The sequence below is a fragment of the Sycon ciliatum genome, chromosome 2 (assembly GCF_964019385.1).
Source record: "Sycon ciliatum chromosome 2, ocSycCili1.1, whole genome shotgun sequence".
Taxonomy (NCBI): Eukaryota; Metazoa; Porifera; class Calcarea; order Leucosolenida; family Sycettidae; genus Sycon; species Sycon ciliatum.
The window spans coordinates 12,447,054-12,460,077 of NC_088644.1; the positions used below are offsets into that span (position 1 = coordinate 12,447,054).

Below are 13,024 nucleotides of genomic sequence, written 5' to 3' on the forward strand. Positions count from 1 at the left end.
TGGAGAAAAGAGTGCATGGAACCGATACCCGAACCGTGGGAAACTATGCTGACATTAGGGTACCCGAACATGAAAAACATGGAACCGTTTCACCCCTACTGGACAGGGCTTTTCTCTTCTTCTTATAAATGTCTATATAATGTATGAGTGATTATATCGCTGAAAAATTACAAAAAAACAGTGTACAAAACCTTGAAAAATCAAGGTGGTACCCGTAAAAAAAGTACTCGTAAAAAAAAGGTCCGGACCCATAAAATGGGGTCCTAAGACCAAGCCCAACATTATTTTTTATCCGCAAAACGGGCCAAAATAATTTTCACCATAACAACTGGGGTACTATTAGTACCCCATTTTTTGGGGCAGGGCATGTACCTGTCACAGGACCCTCACTATGCTTACCGATACTACTCCCCCCTTCCCTGAAAAAAGAACCCACAGTAGTGAGTGAGGTCAGACCACAAACGGTCACGCATGTTAACTGCTCTGCTCAGCCGACCTTTTCCTCTGCAGGATCAGCTGGGACGTGTAGGATGTTGCGGATGATGCCGAGGATACGCTCGACCAAATGGATATCATCATCGGTACGCTTGTCATATTCTTTCTGGCAGAACTTGCCCAAGATGCCACCAAGCACCTAACAGAAAGCACAAACAAAGTCAACACGTGTACAACAACTATAAGAACTGTAACAGATTTTGCCAAACTCTGAATTGCGTTTCATCACATTGTTCAATTTATAATATCAAACTTCTTTTGATGTGTAAATGCAGTAGCTAGAGAAGTAGGAAAGTGACTTGACCGTCAGCTGTCAATTCAGAACTTCAGCTCAGTTGGTGATCCAAGCCCGGTCATGCACAGCCGACGGACCACAGTGCACAGAAAGAGTATAGCATCATCACTGGGAACTAACCTGAAATACTGCTTCAACAGTGAAGGCTTCCTTGTACCTAAACATTGTAAAAAACACACACACAAGAAAATGAATAAGAAACAAGAAACAAAAGAAACATGGACATGCCAACAGGACACCATAGATGTACAATATCCGAGTGAATCACGCATACACACAACCCTGAACCAATCACCGCAGGAGTGCTCCACGGCAGCATCATTGCACGGACAATGTAACCATCCAGTATATCCTGTGGCACATCAGGTTGGAACCCTGCGCATCGCAACACCTGTTGATTAACACCAAGCCCACCTGCACTGCGCTTCCAGACATCAGGTCCAGGGCAGTACAGCCGAGGAAAAGATCCAGATAAATAACTTCGCTATAAAAGAAAGAATGTAGCAGTAGTACTAGCTAGATAAAGTTTGACAACTCAAACTGTTACCCCTTGTCTGGCACATCCCATAGCTGCAGCCTCACACTCCATCACCAATCCACCTCTCTCTTTCTCTCTCACTCGCTCACTCACTCTCTCTCTCTCTCTCTCTCAATCTCTCAACTAGACTGAGAATACCAGGTCAGCAGGAATATAATTTCACGTAGGGCCACCCAGAATTAATTCGTTGTTTCGGGTCACCCGACCGACCGTCTTTTTTCACCCGACCGCAAAAGGTTTTTTTATATTGTGCATGCAAATGTACGACTAGCGTCGACTACACACACGCAATCCTAATAATAGCAGTCTAGACATCGACCTCATTCTCAGAAGCAGCCAAATGACAGGATGCAGCGCTTGGTGACGAGGTTGGCTTCTATTATCTCCGATCCGCAAATGCCAATCGGTCCTGAAACAGCTTCAGCTCCGCCACCGCATCACTTATTGACAAAGGTTTTGGTGAGAGCTGCTCGTCAGACTCGTTTGCCAGCGAGGCAAAGACCTGGTCCTGGAGGGGACCTGGATCTAATGGGACAATGAGTCAATAATTGCGCGCGCTGGATCGTCTACATTCAGATAATTTGATCGATTGTCTTGATGGACAAAAGCCATTGGATATGCATAATCATGTGCCGGTATGCACACCGCAGTAACCAAAAAATAAAATAAAATAAAATAAAAAATAAACCCGACCGACCGACCCTGGTACGCGTGAGTGAAGTGACCGGAAACAACGAAGTAATTCTGGGTGGCCTAGTGCTTACTTGCGCAACTGTGCGTTGAGCGCCATGTAAACGCCCATATCCATCAGGTCAGCTTTCTTGATGGTCGGATGCTTGTTCATGCATGTTTGTGCCGGCTGTGTCAAATTCAAGATTAGCCTGGAACACAAAGAGGAAAGCAGCACACAGACAGCATAGATAAGCACCTGCACTGCATGTAATGTCAAACACGTACACACAGCAATACAATTGCGCTTCTCCCAACGCAGCAAAATGATGAAAAGAGTCCATAAGTCACACTAAGACACCAGCGGAATGCGGAGCAACTCACCGAATGATAACGTCCATGAGACGTTCGTCCTCGTGGAAGTTCACAAGAACCGAGAGCAAGTCCTGTAAAAACAAACACAAACAGTGTGCCGTCACGCCATTGCAACATATGCACCCAGCATATATAGTCGACTCCACTTATAATGAACTCGCATATAGCGGATTTCGTGATATAGCGAACCAGTGTCCATGTCCCTGTTAGAACCCGTACAAAATGAGTTTTAAATGACCCTTTATAGTGAACCATATCTCGTAGGGCAGCATATAGACTAAGTGCAATCATGCTGGCCACATGCCAGCCATGATGGTGTTGCTTGTACGGTGTGAGCGCATTTCGGCTATAAAGAACTAATTCTCCTGCACGATGGTGTTCGTTATATCAGGAGTCTAATGTACTAAGCACTGCTCGCTCCAGTTCCAGCATAATGGTGTGCATGCGAAACAGTGCAAACTTCATTGCCATTTTTTTAGGCAAACCGTCAAGTCATGAACCTCCAGCTACAAGACTGAACACGAGCTTGTGCAGATGGCTTTAGGTATAAAGTATAGTTCAAAAATGCATAGGCACTCCATACTGCATTGAGTCGCGAACACCTTGGAGCACCGACTTACCTTCTGCAGGATGTGGGCAGTAGCCATCTGCAAGCGATAAGTGCAGGAACTTTCATCGTCGAGCTTCAGGAATGAAATCAAGTCCTTCGCGCATTCTGGTAACGACGACACAGACAGGTAAATGAGGGGGGGGGGGGGGGTGGGGGCACTGTCACATGGCGCAGTGACCATAGACTTGAGCGAGTCATATACGATGACTGAGGTGCATATTCTCGAACAGCTACAACCACATGTATTACATCATCCGTGTCCGGTTTATGCCGCACGTTGCCTTTACGGCACCAATGGGAGGTTGTGCTATGTACATGAAAAATGTAGTAGACTCCGAATTAATGCACACATACTGTCTGCGTGATCAGATCACAGCCTCAGTGGCACGCAGCAATGGGTTTGTTGATCAAATGGCCACCACCATCAACGTCAATGTGAATGTATTTACTTTGTACTGAATTGGGAATTGGTAAAAACTGAATGGGAGGTTGGAGTGCTACATTCTATGAACGCTATGGCCAAAGCTGTGATACGTGGAGCACGCTCACCCCAACACTCCTCTCCGCGATAGTACTTGTCACCCTCCGTGTAACCCAGACCAGCACACGTGGCCAGCAAATCTTCATCCATCTTGGCTAGAGCACCGAAGATAGGGGCATATCGATGCTCTCACAACACGAATTCGACCGTGATTCCTTCCACGAAGGAACCTTGGCGTGTCATATATTTGGTGGAAGCTACGATTACTCAAATCCCATTCTCAAATTGTAGAAAGACAAGAACAATTATTTCAACTTCTGTTCTACTTGTTGAAGTCTGCATGCATTCGTCTTTCTTTTCATGCTGATCCAACTCGGCCTCGACCGCCTCGTTCAGTTTTCCCGCCATTCGAGACAATGAGTAATGCAATGACGAAAAGGGGTTTCCCCACGTGGCAACTGACATGTCATGACACTTGACAGTGAGTGTAACTGCTACACTTCATTATTCGGCTTTCATTTTTTGTATTTTCAGGGTGTATCGGTCGCCTCTAACTCTACAGTCCGGCTGATCGCCTTTGTCCTTTGTTGTTTTCTTCACTGTGGATCTGGAAATGTGAATTCAGTGACCAGCAAACTAGTGCTGTTTGCGTACGTATACCTGAGAAAGATTGGAGGGAGATCTCTGGAGAGTAAAGAAAGTAAATTATACTGTACCAGTAAATTATTATTGAAAATCCAGTGTCACAGCTGTGCTGTTTGGCACCCAGGCCGTGGTGTCTAGCAGTGGAGAACTGAATGAACAAGTGTAGACAGTAGGTAGACTTAGCTCTTCAAAAACTGTTTACATTCAATGGCGTCGACGCCAGTTTGGTTTGGCCAGCTTCTGGGCAATGATGAAGCCACACTGAAAACTGCCTCTGACATTCTTATCAAGTACATTGACAACATTTTGGCCAATCCAGATCAGCCAAAGTACAAGTGCATTCGCCTGGAGAACAACACGTTCAAGGCCAAGGTGCTCTCGGCACGTGGCGCACTGCAGTGCTTGAAGGCCATGGGCTTCGTGCAGGATCCCGAATACATTGTACTGCCGAGGGACGCGGACCTGCGGAAACTCAGTGCGATGCGTCAGAGCCTTGTGCAGCGCACATACGTACAGCCCACAGCTGCTTTGCCTGCAGCTGTGGCACATCGGCCGAGCATTTCTGTTAGTCCGGAACAAACACGGAGTTTCCTGCAACGTGTTACGACTCACGCTGAGCATGTACTGATGTACGAAGATCGATCATTGCAGTTGAAGGCACGTTCGTGTATTCCCGTGGACCGTCTCGATCGGGCGGCAAGTGATGCCGTGCGCCGGGTAGAGGCAGCAACGCCCAATGAGACAAACACGATCAGTCAGCAGGAGTGCTTGCTCCTGGAACTGATGCACTGGTTCAAAGAGGACTTCTTCTCTTGGTGCGATGCACCCGAGTGCGAGCGTTGCGGGGCACCACCTGCTCAAATGCAGTCGGTAAGACCGGTCTTGGCGTTTCACTTGTTTCAACCACTGATGCATTGCACCTACTATAGTTGCCGTGAGTCAAGTCTATTTGGTTCCAGTCACCTGAGTGTGTCGAGTTGCAGAGAATAAGATCCAAATGGCACCAGTGCAGTTCATCAGGGAACTGAGCTATGTTGAACAATGCACGGCTCGACAAATTGCCTTGTGTGCATTTCTTGGCGCCATGTGCTTGTGTCTTAAAGCATTGCCAAGCATTGAATGCCTAGAACTAGCACATACAATGGTTTAAAACTGCCATGCTTAATTACTATTCAGAAAGGAGATCATCCGACAGCATTTGAACTAGGCCTGTTTTGGTGATGGGAGTACATTTCCCTTGTGTGTTTGTATGCATGATGCTATGTTTTCTGTCACCGTTACGTGCTCAGATTGGTCATGTTGCGCCAAACTCCGACGACCTGCGCTACGGTGCCAGTAGAGTCGAAGGTTATCGGTGCTCAATGTGCAGCTCCACGGGCCGCTTCCCACGCTACAACCATCCCGGCAAGCTACTGGAAACGCGCAAGGGTCGCTGCGGGGAGTGGGCCAATTGCTTTACCTTGTAAGAATCAACAGTTACAGTTACTGTTGCTTAGACAGTGACGGTTTTTCTGTGTTTTTCTGTATTTGATTTGTGAGTGATTTTCTTGTTCGGGGGCTGATTGGTATGATCAAGAGTTCATAACCACTCTTGGTATGATTCGTCAATACAACCATGAATAATTTAAAAAAATTAATACGGTTCGAGTGCAGTTTAGTCAGACTGACTTCTCTACGTCCGTAGGATCGCACCCTCAGCTTGTTCAAGGATCAAGGCGCAGGACACAAGCATACATGTCTGTTACATGATGTGAACTGTGTATTGATCGAGTGTGTGATTGGTCCTGGTCTAACTGTTACTACCTTTGTCTTCCAGATGCTGCCGAGCCATGGGATTCGAAGCGCGGCATGCGGTGGACTGGACAGACCACGTGTGGACGGAGGTGTTCTCCGACAGGCAGCAGCGCTGGCTGCACTGCGACCCGTGTGAAGACTGCTGTGACAAGCCACTGATCTACGAAGCGGGCTGGGGCAAGTCGCTCTCCTACATCCTGGCGTTCAGCTTCGAGGAGGCGATAGACGTGACCTGGCGCTATACGGCCAAGCCCGACGAGGTGAGAACTCGGCGGTCTCTGTGTGACGAGGATGCACTGCGCCGGTGTCTGGATGGCTTGAGAACTCAGCGCCAGCGAGCCTTAACGGCTGACCGCCGGCAACAACTGATGCAGCGCTGTGTGGTCGAGGCACTGGAATTCATGTCTGTGAAGTCTGCCGATGACATTGCCGGCCAGGGAAGGACTTCAGGGTCCATGGCTTGGCGCTTGGCACGTGGTGAAACTAGCGGTGACACTGGCAGCACAAGTGCAGCCGCGGCAGCAGGGTCAGCAGCCGTAGCACCCACAGCCATCATCGAGACTAGCTACCTATTCGAGCTATCGGACGGTGACGTGGCTGCGAAGCGGATGCGTGTCCGGTACAGCACTGCATCCGATGCCTATTATCGTCAGCATGCCGATCACTTGGCAAAGAACGATGCTCCAGCACTGCGCGGCTGGAAATCGGGCATATTCATGGCAGAAAATGTGCAGCGTAAAGTAGAGAACGACTGGAAAATGGCTTACTTGGCTCGGCGTTCCGGTGGCAGTGAAGCGTCGGCAACATGGACACTAGATTTATCATCGCACTCGTGTACGGTCGATCGAGCGTCAGTATGCGTCAAGGGGGACGTCTTTGGCAGCGGTCGTATCTCCTGGTCCGTGTCTGCCGACAACGGTGCGCTCGTGGAGCTGGATAGTAATTCACAGGGTGGCGCTATGCCGGAGCTCGATGGAGCGACAATGATTACAGTGACAGCAAGCATGCAAGGCGGTGATGGTGATGTTGCATGGCAGCATACACAGCTGTTTCGCCAGAGCTCGGAAGAGAAGCTGCTATGCCCGCTGGACATTGACTTGAGCGTGCGCAGCAGCTGAGCTCCACCGTGTACTTCATTTATTGCTAGTCTTACTCCCCAATGAGCTGGCTCGTTGTAGTTCTTTTCCCGCTTTTTCCATTGGCAGTGCTGATTTTGCTGGATTCCTGCTCCTGTTCCCCACACCCACAACAGTAACGTTATTTCTTCATTTGACCACTCAACCTAAATTATATGCTCGGGGATAAGCTTTCACACCCCGCCATGAATGTGCTCTGTCTCGATTGTGTATTTTCAACTATTTTGATATGTGCCGATTATGCTTTTTCGTGCACGGTTCATCTCTTGAAGACAAGCCATTGTTGTCTTGTTTTCTAGTGTCCCCTCTCCCTTCATCTGTCCGTGTCCCTGGTGGAGAACTTTTCACTTTTAGCTAGTATTATCTTAGAAATCAAATACAAGCACATGTAGTTTGGCTGGCTGGTCCCACCAGCTGCATGCCATAGCTTTGCAATGCTCTATTGGTCTCATTTCCCATAACAACATGTGTACTAGTCAACTTGAATATGATTGTTTGTATTTCAGGAAATCATCATTGAGTGCCTTCATGTACACCGGTCACCGGTCTACAGTACTTGTGCTGGGGTGGGGTGCTCACTGCTGGTGCTGCTGTCTGATGTACGTGGTGGGTGCTGCATGGTGCATGCAGGGCTGTTCGAAGGAGACCATTCCTAAAATGCAGAATGATGCTTCTCAGAAAAGCACGCGGGAAAGATGATGTGATTACATGTATATTGCCAGCCACTGAATGTCAAGAAACCGAACCAAAATAACAACATGGCAAACAGACGTCGCCACTTCAAGACTAGTAGAGGTACATGACAGGAGCTAATCCCTTACTCCCTGTGCTTTCAGACTCTCGACGGAGCACTGCATGATTATACCAAGAGTACATAACCCCCCTGGGGGGGGGGGGATATACTCTTGATTATACCAAAGAGCGATCGGCAGCATGCAGCATGACTGCCAGGGAGTCGTACCCAAACCATTTTTTAGGGGGTACGACTCCCCGATGACCGCTAGCTGTGTGATGACTTTCCTGCTCGACGTACTATCACAGCAAGTGTAAATGATGTGCTTCCGGTGCTTGGCATTGCAACAGCAAAGTTCAGCGACGGGGTGAGGACTGCACTTTCCTTACACTGAGGAAGTGAACAATGCGACATACAGACAGTGTCATCTCCATCAGCGTCAGCAGCAGCAGGAAATGATAAGACATTTTAATAATCTCCTGCAGACTAGCACGGCACATTGCACACTGGCATTGTGCATGTACTTGATACAGGGACACAGTGAAGAGGCAGACGGAAGCGACTTCATGCTTAGAAATACAGAATAATCCTAGACTACACACCGCACACTTGCCATACGGACAGCAATGGACATTTAATAGCGAGCTTTGCGGCTCAGAGTAATTACGCATGAAAATCCGTTTGCCATACTCTCCGGGAAGCGAGGGCAACTTTCATATGTAGATATCTCCATAGTATAGGAAAGCATTTTCCTATGTTCCCTATTGCTACTAGACAATACACAATCAACATGATGCCAACATTGGACCACGGGGGTTTCATTCATGGCTTGATCTGTGATAGCGTGTGGCAGGCTGAGGGAGGTCGGGGTTTACACGACTCTCCGGTACTCATTATCAATCGTGATGAACTTCAGTGAGATGTTGAAGAGCGGCGTGTGGTGATGGTCTTCTGCTGCACGGTGTACAGTGTTGCCAGGCAGGGCAGGCGACTGCAGGTCTGTTTGCACGTCGGGATGTGTCTGCTGCATTGCACATGTGCGTACGGTGCTGCCAGGCTGGGCAGGCGACTGCAGGTCTGTTTGCACGTCGGGATGTGTCTGCTGCATTGCACATGTGCGTACGGTGCTGCCAGGCTGGGCAGGCGACTGCAGGTCTGTTTGCACGTCGGGATGTGTCTGCTGCATTGTACATGTGCGTACGGTGCTGCCAGGCTGGGCAGGTGACTGCAGGTCTGTTTGTACGTCGGGATGTGTCTGCAATGTGCATGCGCACGCACTCGTGTGTTCATGACACATCACCGTAGGTAATTAGAATCACTTGGCACATGCACTGCTTGATGATCCTTGAGCCAGACTGCTGATACACGCCCGCACCTGGCTGCGCTTTTCCTGGACAATACCTGGCAGCGGAAAGTCAATCTTGTTCTTCGGTGGTATGCTCACAGCAAAGTCCCGGCGTGCTTTGTGATTCTCGGCTATATACTCGGCATACAGCATAACATAGACTCCGCAATCCGTACCTGTGGGGAACATCAATGGAGAAACAAAGGAAACAGCCTCTCAAAAGACAGTAGACAGGGAAAGAATAATGCGCTTAGTAAGTTTGCATACTGACCAGGAAAGTAAGTGTCTTGCAATTGTACGTAAGTGTAGCCAAGAGAAAAATCGGCCTCCTTTACTCTCTCAGTGTGATCTGCTTTCTCAGAGTGATCTGCTTTCGGTTGGAGCACGTGTAGTGTATACTTGGTAAACTTACAGTTCACTTGCCGTGGACTGTCAATTGGCACATGTTCAGCTTGAGGTGCACCTGTGAAAACAAAAGAAAGAGAGACCCACAGTAAATTCAATCAGTCTATGTGAAAGAAGTCAGCATCGAAACCTCCCTCACTCAGAGCAAAATACACTGTTAGAAAAGAAGCCAAACACCAAACAGAAAAGCCATCTACATGTACGTATTCCATTTCTCACAATCACCCATAGCCTTACTCTCAACTCACAGTTGATCAATCTACATGTACACAGCTTTTCCTGCAGTTGCTCGGCATACTTACAGTTGATCAATCTACACAGCTTTTCCTGCAGTTGCTTGGCATACCTGGCGTTTAATTGAAGCATGGAATCAAAGTGGAAGAATGCGTTCTGCTCTCGATGGTAGCATAGCAAAGACCAGTGTGAGCCTCCAGAGCCACTGCTGTCCGCGTTGTCGTTCACTGCCAGCAGGACGAGCTTGCGGCTTGCCAGGGCGAGTGGCTCAAGAATCACTGTCAGCTCCTCAACTGCAATCAAGACCAGGCAAAAAGCAGCAGAACCGCGTGCCATCGTGCCAATAGTTCATCACCTTGCGGGAAGGGTGAATACAGCATGACCAAGAGTACATAACACCCCAGAGTGTGCAACTCGACTATGGGTGCTGTCCCGACAGAATTTCAAGTTGACGTCATTTTTATGATGCAATGCGCACTGTACACGGATTATCAGACGAATCCAGAACCTGTGATGAACCAAAGCCTATCTGATCCTGTACAAATTATTGCAAGGAAAAACGTGTGATGCATTGGCACCCATAAACATGTTGTAAATCACTGGTGCAAGGAGCATTGCATCATAATAAAAGATGTCAACTTGAAATTCTGTTGGGACAGCAGGGTATGTGGGAGTTGCACACTCTGGGGGGCTATGTACTCTTGGAATGACGCATACTGATCAATATCTGCTACTGTTCTGGACTGCGCTACTTCATGCCTAGATTGTTGCACCGGAAGCAGTTAGAGGTTACAACACACTGTACAGCACACCTATTGTCTTTAAAGGTGTACGTTGCAGTACAGTACAGGTGGAATCCGATTCCGACATACAGTAAAACCTGTAGCTAAAGACCACCGTGACTAGCGACCAGCCTGGTACTACAGACCACTTCGCCAGGCACGGACGGTCTCACATTCATATAATTATGGTTGTGCGGTGCAAACCTCCAACTAAAGACCACCTGCCACTGAAGACCACTTTCTCTGGCCCCAAGGGGCGGTCGCTAGTCACAGGTTTTACTGTAACAGTGTCTGATAATTCAAACCTCAAACTGGGCATGTATGCCTAATAAGAAGTCCACGGACATAGGCCATATCATGGGATTCCTTCTGATAATTGGAGGGTGGCATTATGCCGCATTGCGTAGTTCAAAGTTCACTGTACACTGCATGAGATGCACAAGATCGGTGTCTACACTCTACAGTGCATATCGCAACTCCATGTAACCATAGGAGCATTTAAACATAATAATTATCAAGAGTAGATAAACAAGAGTGTGCAACTCCGCATCCCTTTTGCACAATCTGCAGATACCCCGGCCCATGTCGGATTTTTGTTGTTGACGTCACCTTTTTCAGAAAACTGTGCATTTTGCCGCAGAGCAGTGTGAGAGCACGTGCTGGGCACCGACCTTGTGATGTAAAGCCCGGCCAAGTGCACGAGGCAAAACTTCCCAAAAGACTCGCAGCGTTTGCGTCGTAGAAAAGATTACGTCCACAAAAAATTCCGCCATGGGCCAACTCATCCGGGAGTTGCATACCCTTGTTGTTTACCTACTCTTGATAATATTAGGGAGGTTTCGCTCTACGGAATTACGTATGAAAATAACGTAGGAGCTGCATATAATTTTCATACGTAAAGATCAGCGCTGTTGGGTTTCGCTCTACGTGATTTCTCCACGACTGCTAAACGTGCCTTGTTGCTTTGGAGACGCGTTGGCTGCATGCGCCCACCGCATGTACCACGAACCGAAACCGCGTTTTCCCAATCGTATTTTGCACGTGGTGTACGGTGTGTGTACCTTGTGTTTCGCGCGGTTTGAACTTTGCCATGGATAAATCCGGAAGATGCGAAAAATATTTCAAAAAGTCCTACGTAGGCCCCAACGTAGGAAATAGCTTTCCTACGGAAATCCGTAGAGAGATTTACGTATGAAAGCTGCCCTCACTCCCCGGCGTGTACGACATTCGGATTTTCATACGTAATTACGTAGAGAGAAACCTCCCTATCATAGAATGGGAAGTGGGTACCTGTTTGGGTAACTAGAATGTCCAGAAAATAGGAAAAAGTTCCGCCGGCAATTGTAGTTCATATTATCATGACTCCAGCTGCAGTGTAAATGTACCTGAGAGGAATTTGATCATCTGCGTCACATCGGGGGTGACCAGAGCTACGTCATCGCGACCTTCCAAAATCGTGTGCTCCAAGTACCTATTGAGTCAGGCAAGAACACATGAAAGTACACAAATCAGGCATATTCATACAAGGAGAGACAGGGGAAGTCAACCATTAATATTATGGACGCATGGGAGGGAGGACGGGAGGGGGAGTAGCACATATACATACAGTTGTCAGCCAAGAAATACAACCAATCACTCGGGTTTGCAGTGTGTGCAATGCGAAACGCTGATCAAGAAGCAAGATATCAAGTTGGTACATACATGTAGCTTGCTGGTGTTCACTATCTCTCTCTCTCTCCCTCTGTGTGTGTGTGTGTCTCTCTCTCTCCCTCTGTGTGTGTGTGTGTGTGTGTGTGTGTGTGTGTGTGTGTGTGTGTGTGTGTGTGTCTCTCTCTCTCTCTCTCTCTCTCTCTCTCTCTCTCTCTCTCTCTCTCTCTCTCTCTCTCTCTCTCTCTCTCTCTCTCTCTCTCTCTCTCTCTCTCTCTCTCTCTCTCTCTCTCTCTCTCCCCTGTCATCTATCCATCTCCATTATTACTACTTCAGTAGTACCCCAGTGCACTGGAGCAGCTTTCCAGACAGGGAGTCGTCAGATACTTATTTCAAAGTTATTTGACGACTCCCTGGTCAATTGCATATTGGTTGCGGAAAATACAAAAAAAACGAACTTTACACGGTAAATAACAAGTACGTACTCAAACCAGAAGGCTATCAGCTTGTCGTTGAGCCAATTGCCTTCCCCAAGGAGTGCAACATCCTCTGTTCGAAGGCAGCTATCGTAATAATTCAAAACTGTTTCACTAGACATTGTTCAGTTTGACTATTTTAAAATTTACCAAAATACTGAATTGCCAGAAAGTGCAACCCAAAAACGGCGACAAGACTTAGTATTACCAAGTGATGCAGCATAACCATGAATGGCATGATAATTGATAACACCTCATCTTTTCTCAGAGCAGTACGAGTATTCACCACAGTGAGATACTGAGGAGAGAGATTTATCAAGTGGAAGTTTCACATATTATTACTAGAGACACTACACACACGGAC

General features: G+C 47.7%; 3 protein-coding genes across 3 annotated transcripts in view; 1 reads left to right on the forward strand and 2 right to left on the reverse strand.

Annotated features, from left to right (window-relative positions):
- LOC135808755 (protein timeless homolog) overlaps positions 1–3,797 on the reverse strand; it is a 30,761-nt gene extending 26,964 nt beyond the window's left edge. The window contains exons 1-6 of the mRNA XM_065321983.1: positions 3,532–3,797; positions 2,993–3,087; positions 2,382–2,443; positions 2,093–2,209; positions 911–947; positions 497–634 (exon numbers count right to left, since the gene is read on the reverse strand). Coding sequence (XP_065178055.1) covers positions 497–634; positions 911–947; positions 2,093–2,209; positions 2,382–2,443; positions 2,993–3,087; positions 3,532–3,613 — 531 coding nt within the window. The 5' untranslated portion in view covers positions 3,614–3,797. The remainder of the gene's footprint in view (positions 1–496; positions 635–910; positions 948–2,092; positions 2,210–2,381; positions 2,444–2,992; positions 3,088–3,531) is intronic.
- A 174-nt stretch (positions 3,798–3,971) lies between these two features.
- On the forward strand, positions 3,972–7,524 carry LOC135808756 (peptide-N(4)-(N-acetyl-beta-glucosaminyl)asparagine amidase-like). Its single transcript, XM_065321984.1, has 3 exons — positions 3,972–4,978; positions 5,398–5,570; positions 5,925–7,524. Exons 1-3 carry the CDS (start codon positions 4,316–4,318, stop codon positions 7,018–7,020), a joined length of 1,932 nt encoding a protein of 643 aa, XP_065178056.1. The 5' UTR covers positions 3,972–4,315; the 3' UTR covers positions 7,021–7,524.
- Positions 7,525–7,734: 210 nt separating this feature from the next.
- LOC135808757 (sentrin-specific protease 8-like) lies at positions 7,735–13,016 on the reverse strand. The gene is made up of 5 exons (XM_065321985.1): positions 12,670–13,016; positions 11,923–12,008; positions 9,824–10,048; positions 9,529–9,579; positions 7,735–9,292 (listed from the first exon to the last, which is right to left on the reverse strand). The coding sequence occupies exons 1-5, from the start codon at positions 12,780–12,782 to the stop codon at positions 9,087–9,089; spliced, it is 681 nt and encodes a 226-aa protein (XP_065178057.1). The 5' UTR covers positions 12,783–13,016; the 3' UTR covers positions 7,735–9,086.
- Between the last annotated feature and the right edge of the window lie 8 nt (positions 13,017–13,024).

Coding starts and splice junctions, on each gene's coding strand:
- LOC135808756 (XM_065321984.1), top strand. CDS start 4,316: ATGGCGTCGACGCCAGTTTGGTTTGGCCAGCTTCTGGGCAATGATGAA. Junction 4,979..5,397: donor CACCTGCTCAAATGCAGTCG/GTAAGACCGGTC, acceptor TTACGTGCTCAG/ATTGGTCATGTTGCGCCAAA. Junction 5,571..5,924: donor TGGGCCAATTGCTTTACCTT/GTAAGAATCAAC, acceptor TTTGTCTTCCAG/ATGCTGCCGAGCCATGGGAT.
- LOC135808757 (XM_065321985.1), bottom strand. CDS start 12,782: ATGTCTAGTGAAACAGTTTTGAATTATTACGATAGCTGCCTTCGAACA. Junction 12,009..12,669: donor CTGATAGCCTTCTGGTTTGA/GTACGTACTTGT, acceptor CTGACTCAATAG/GTACTTGGAGCACACGATTT. Junction 9,580..9,823: donor GCTGTGTAGATTGATCAACT/GTAAGTATGCCG, acceptor TTGTTTTCACAG/GTGCACCTCAAGCTGAACAT.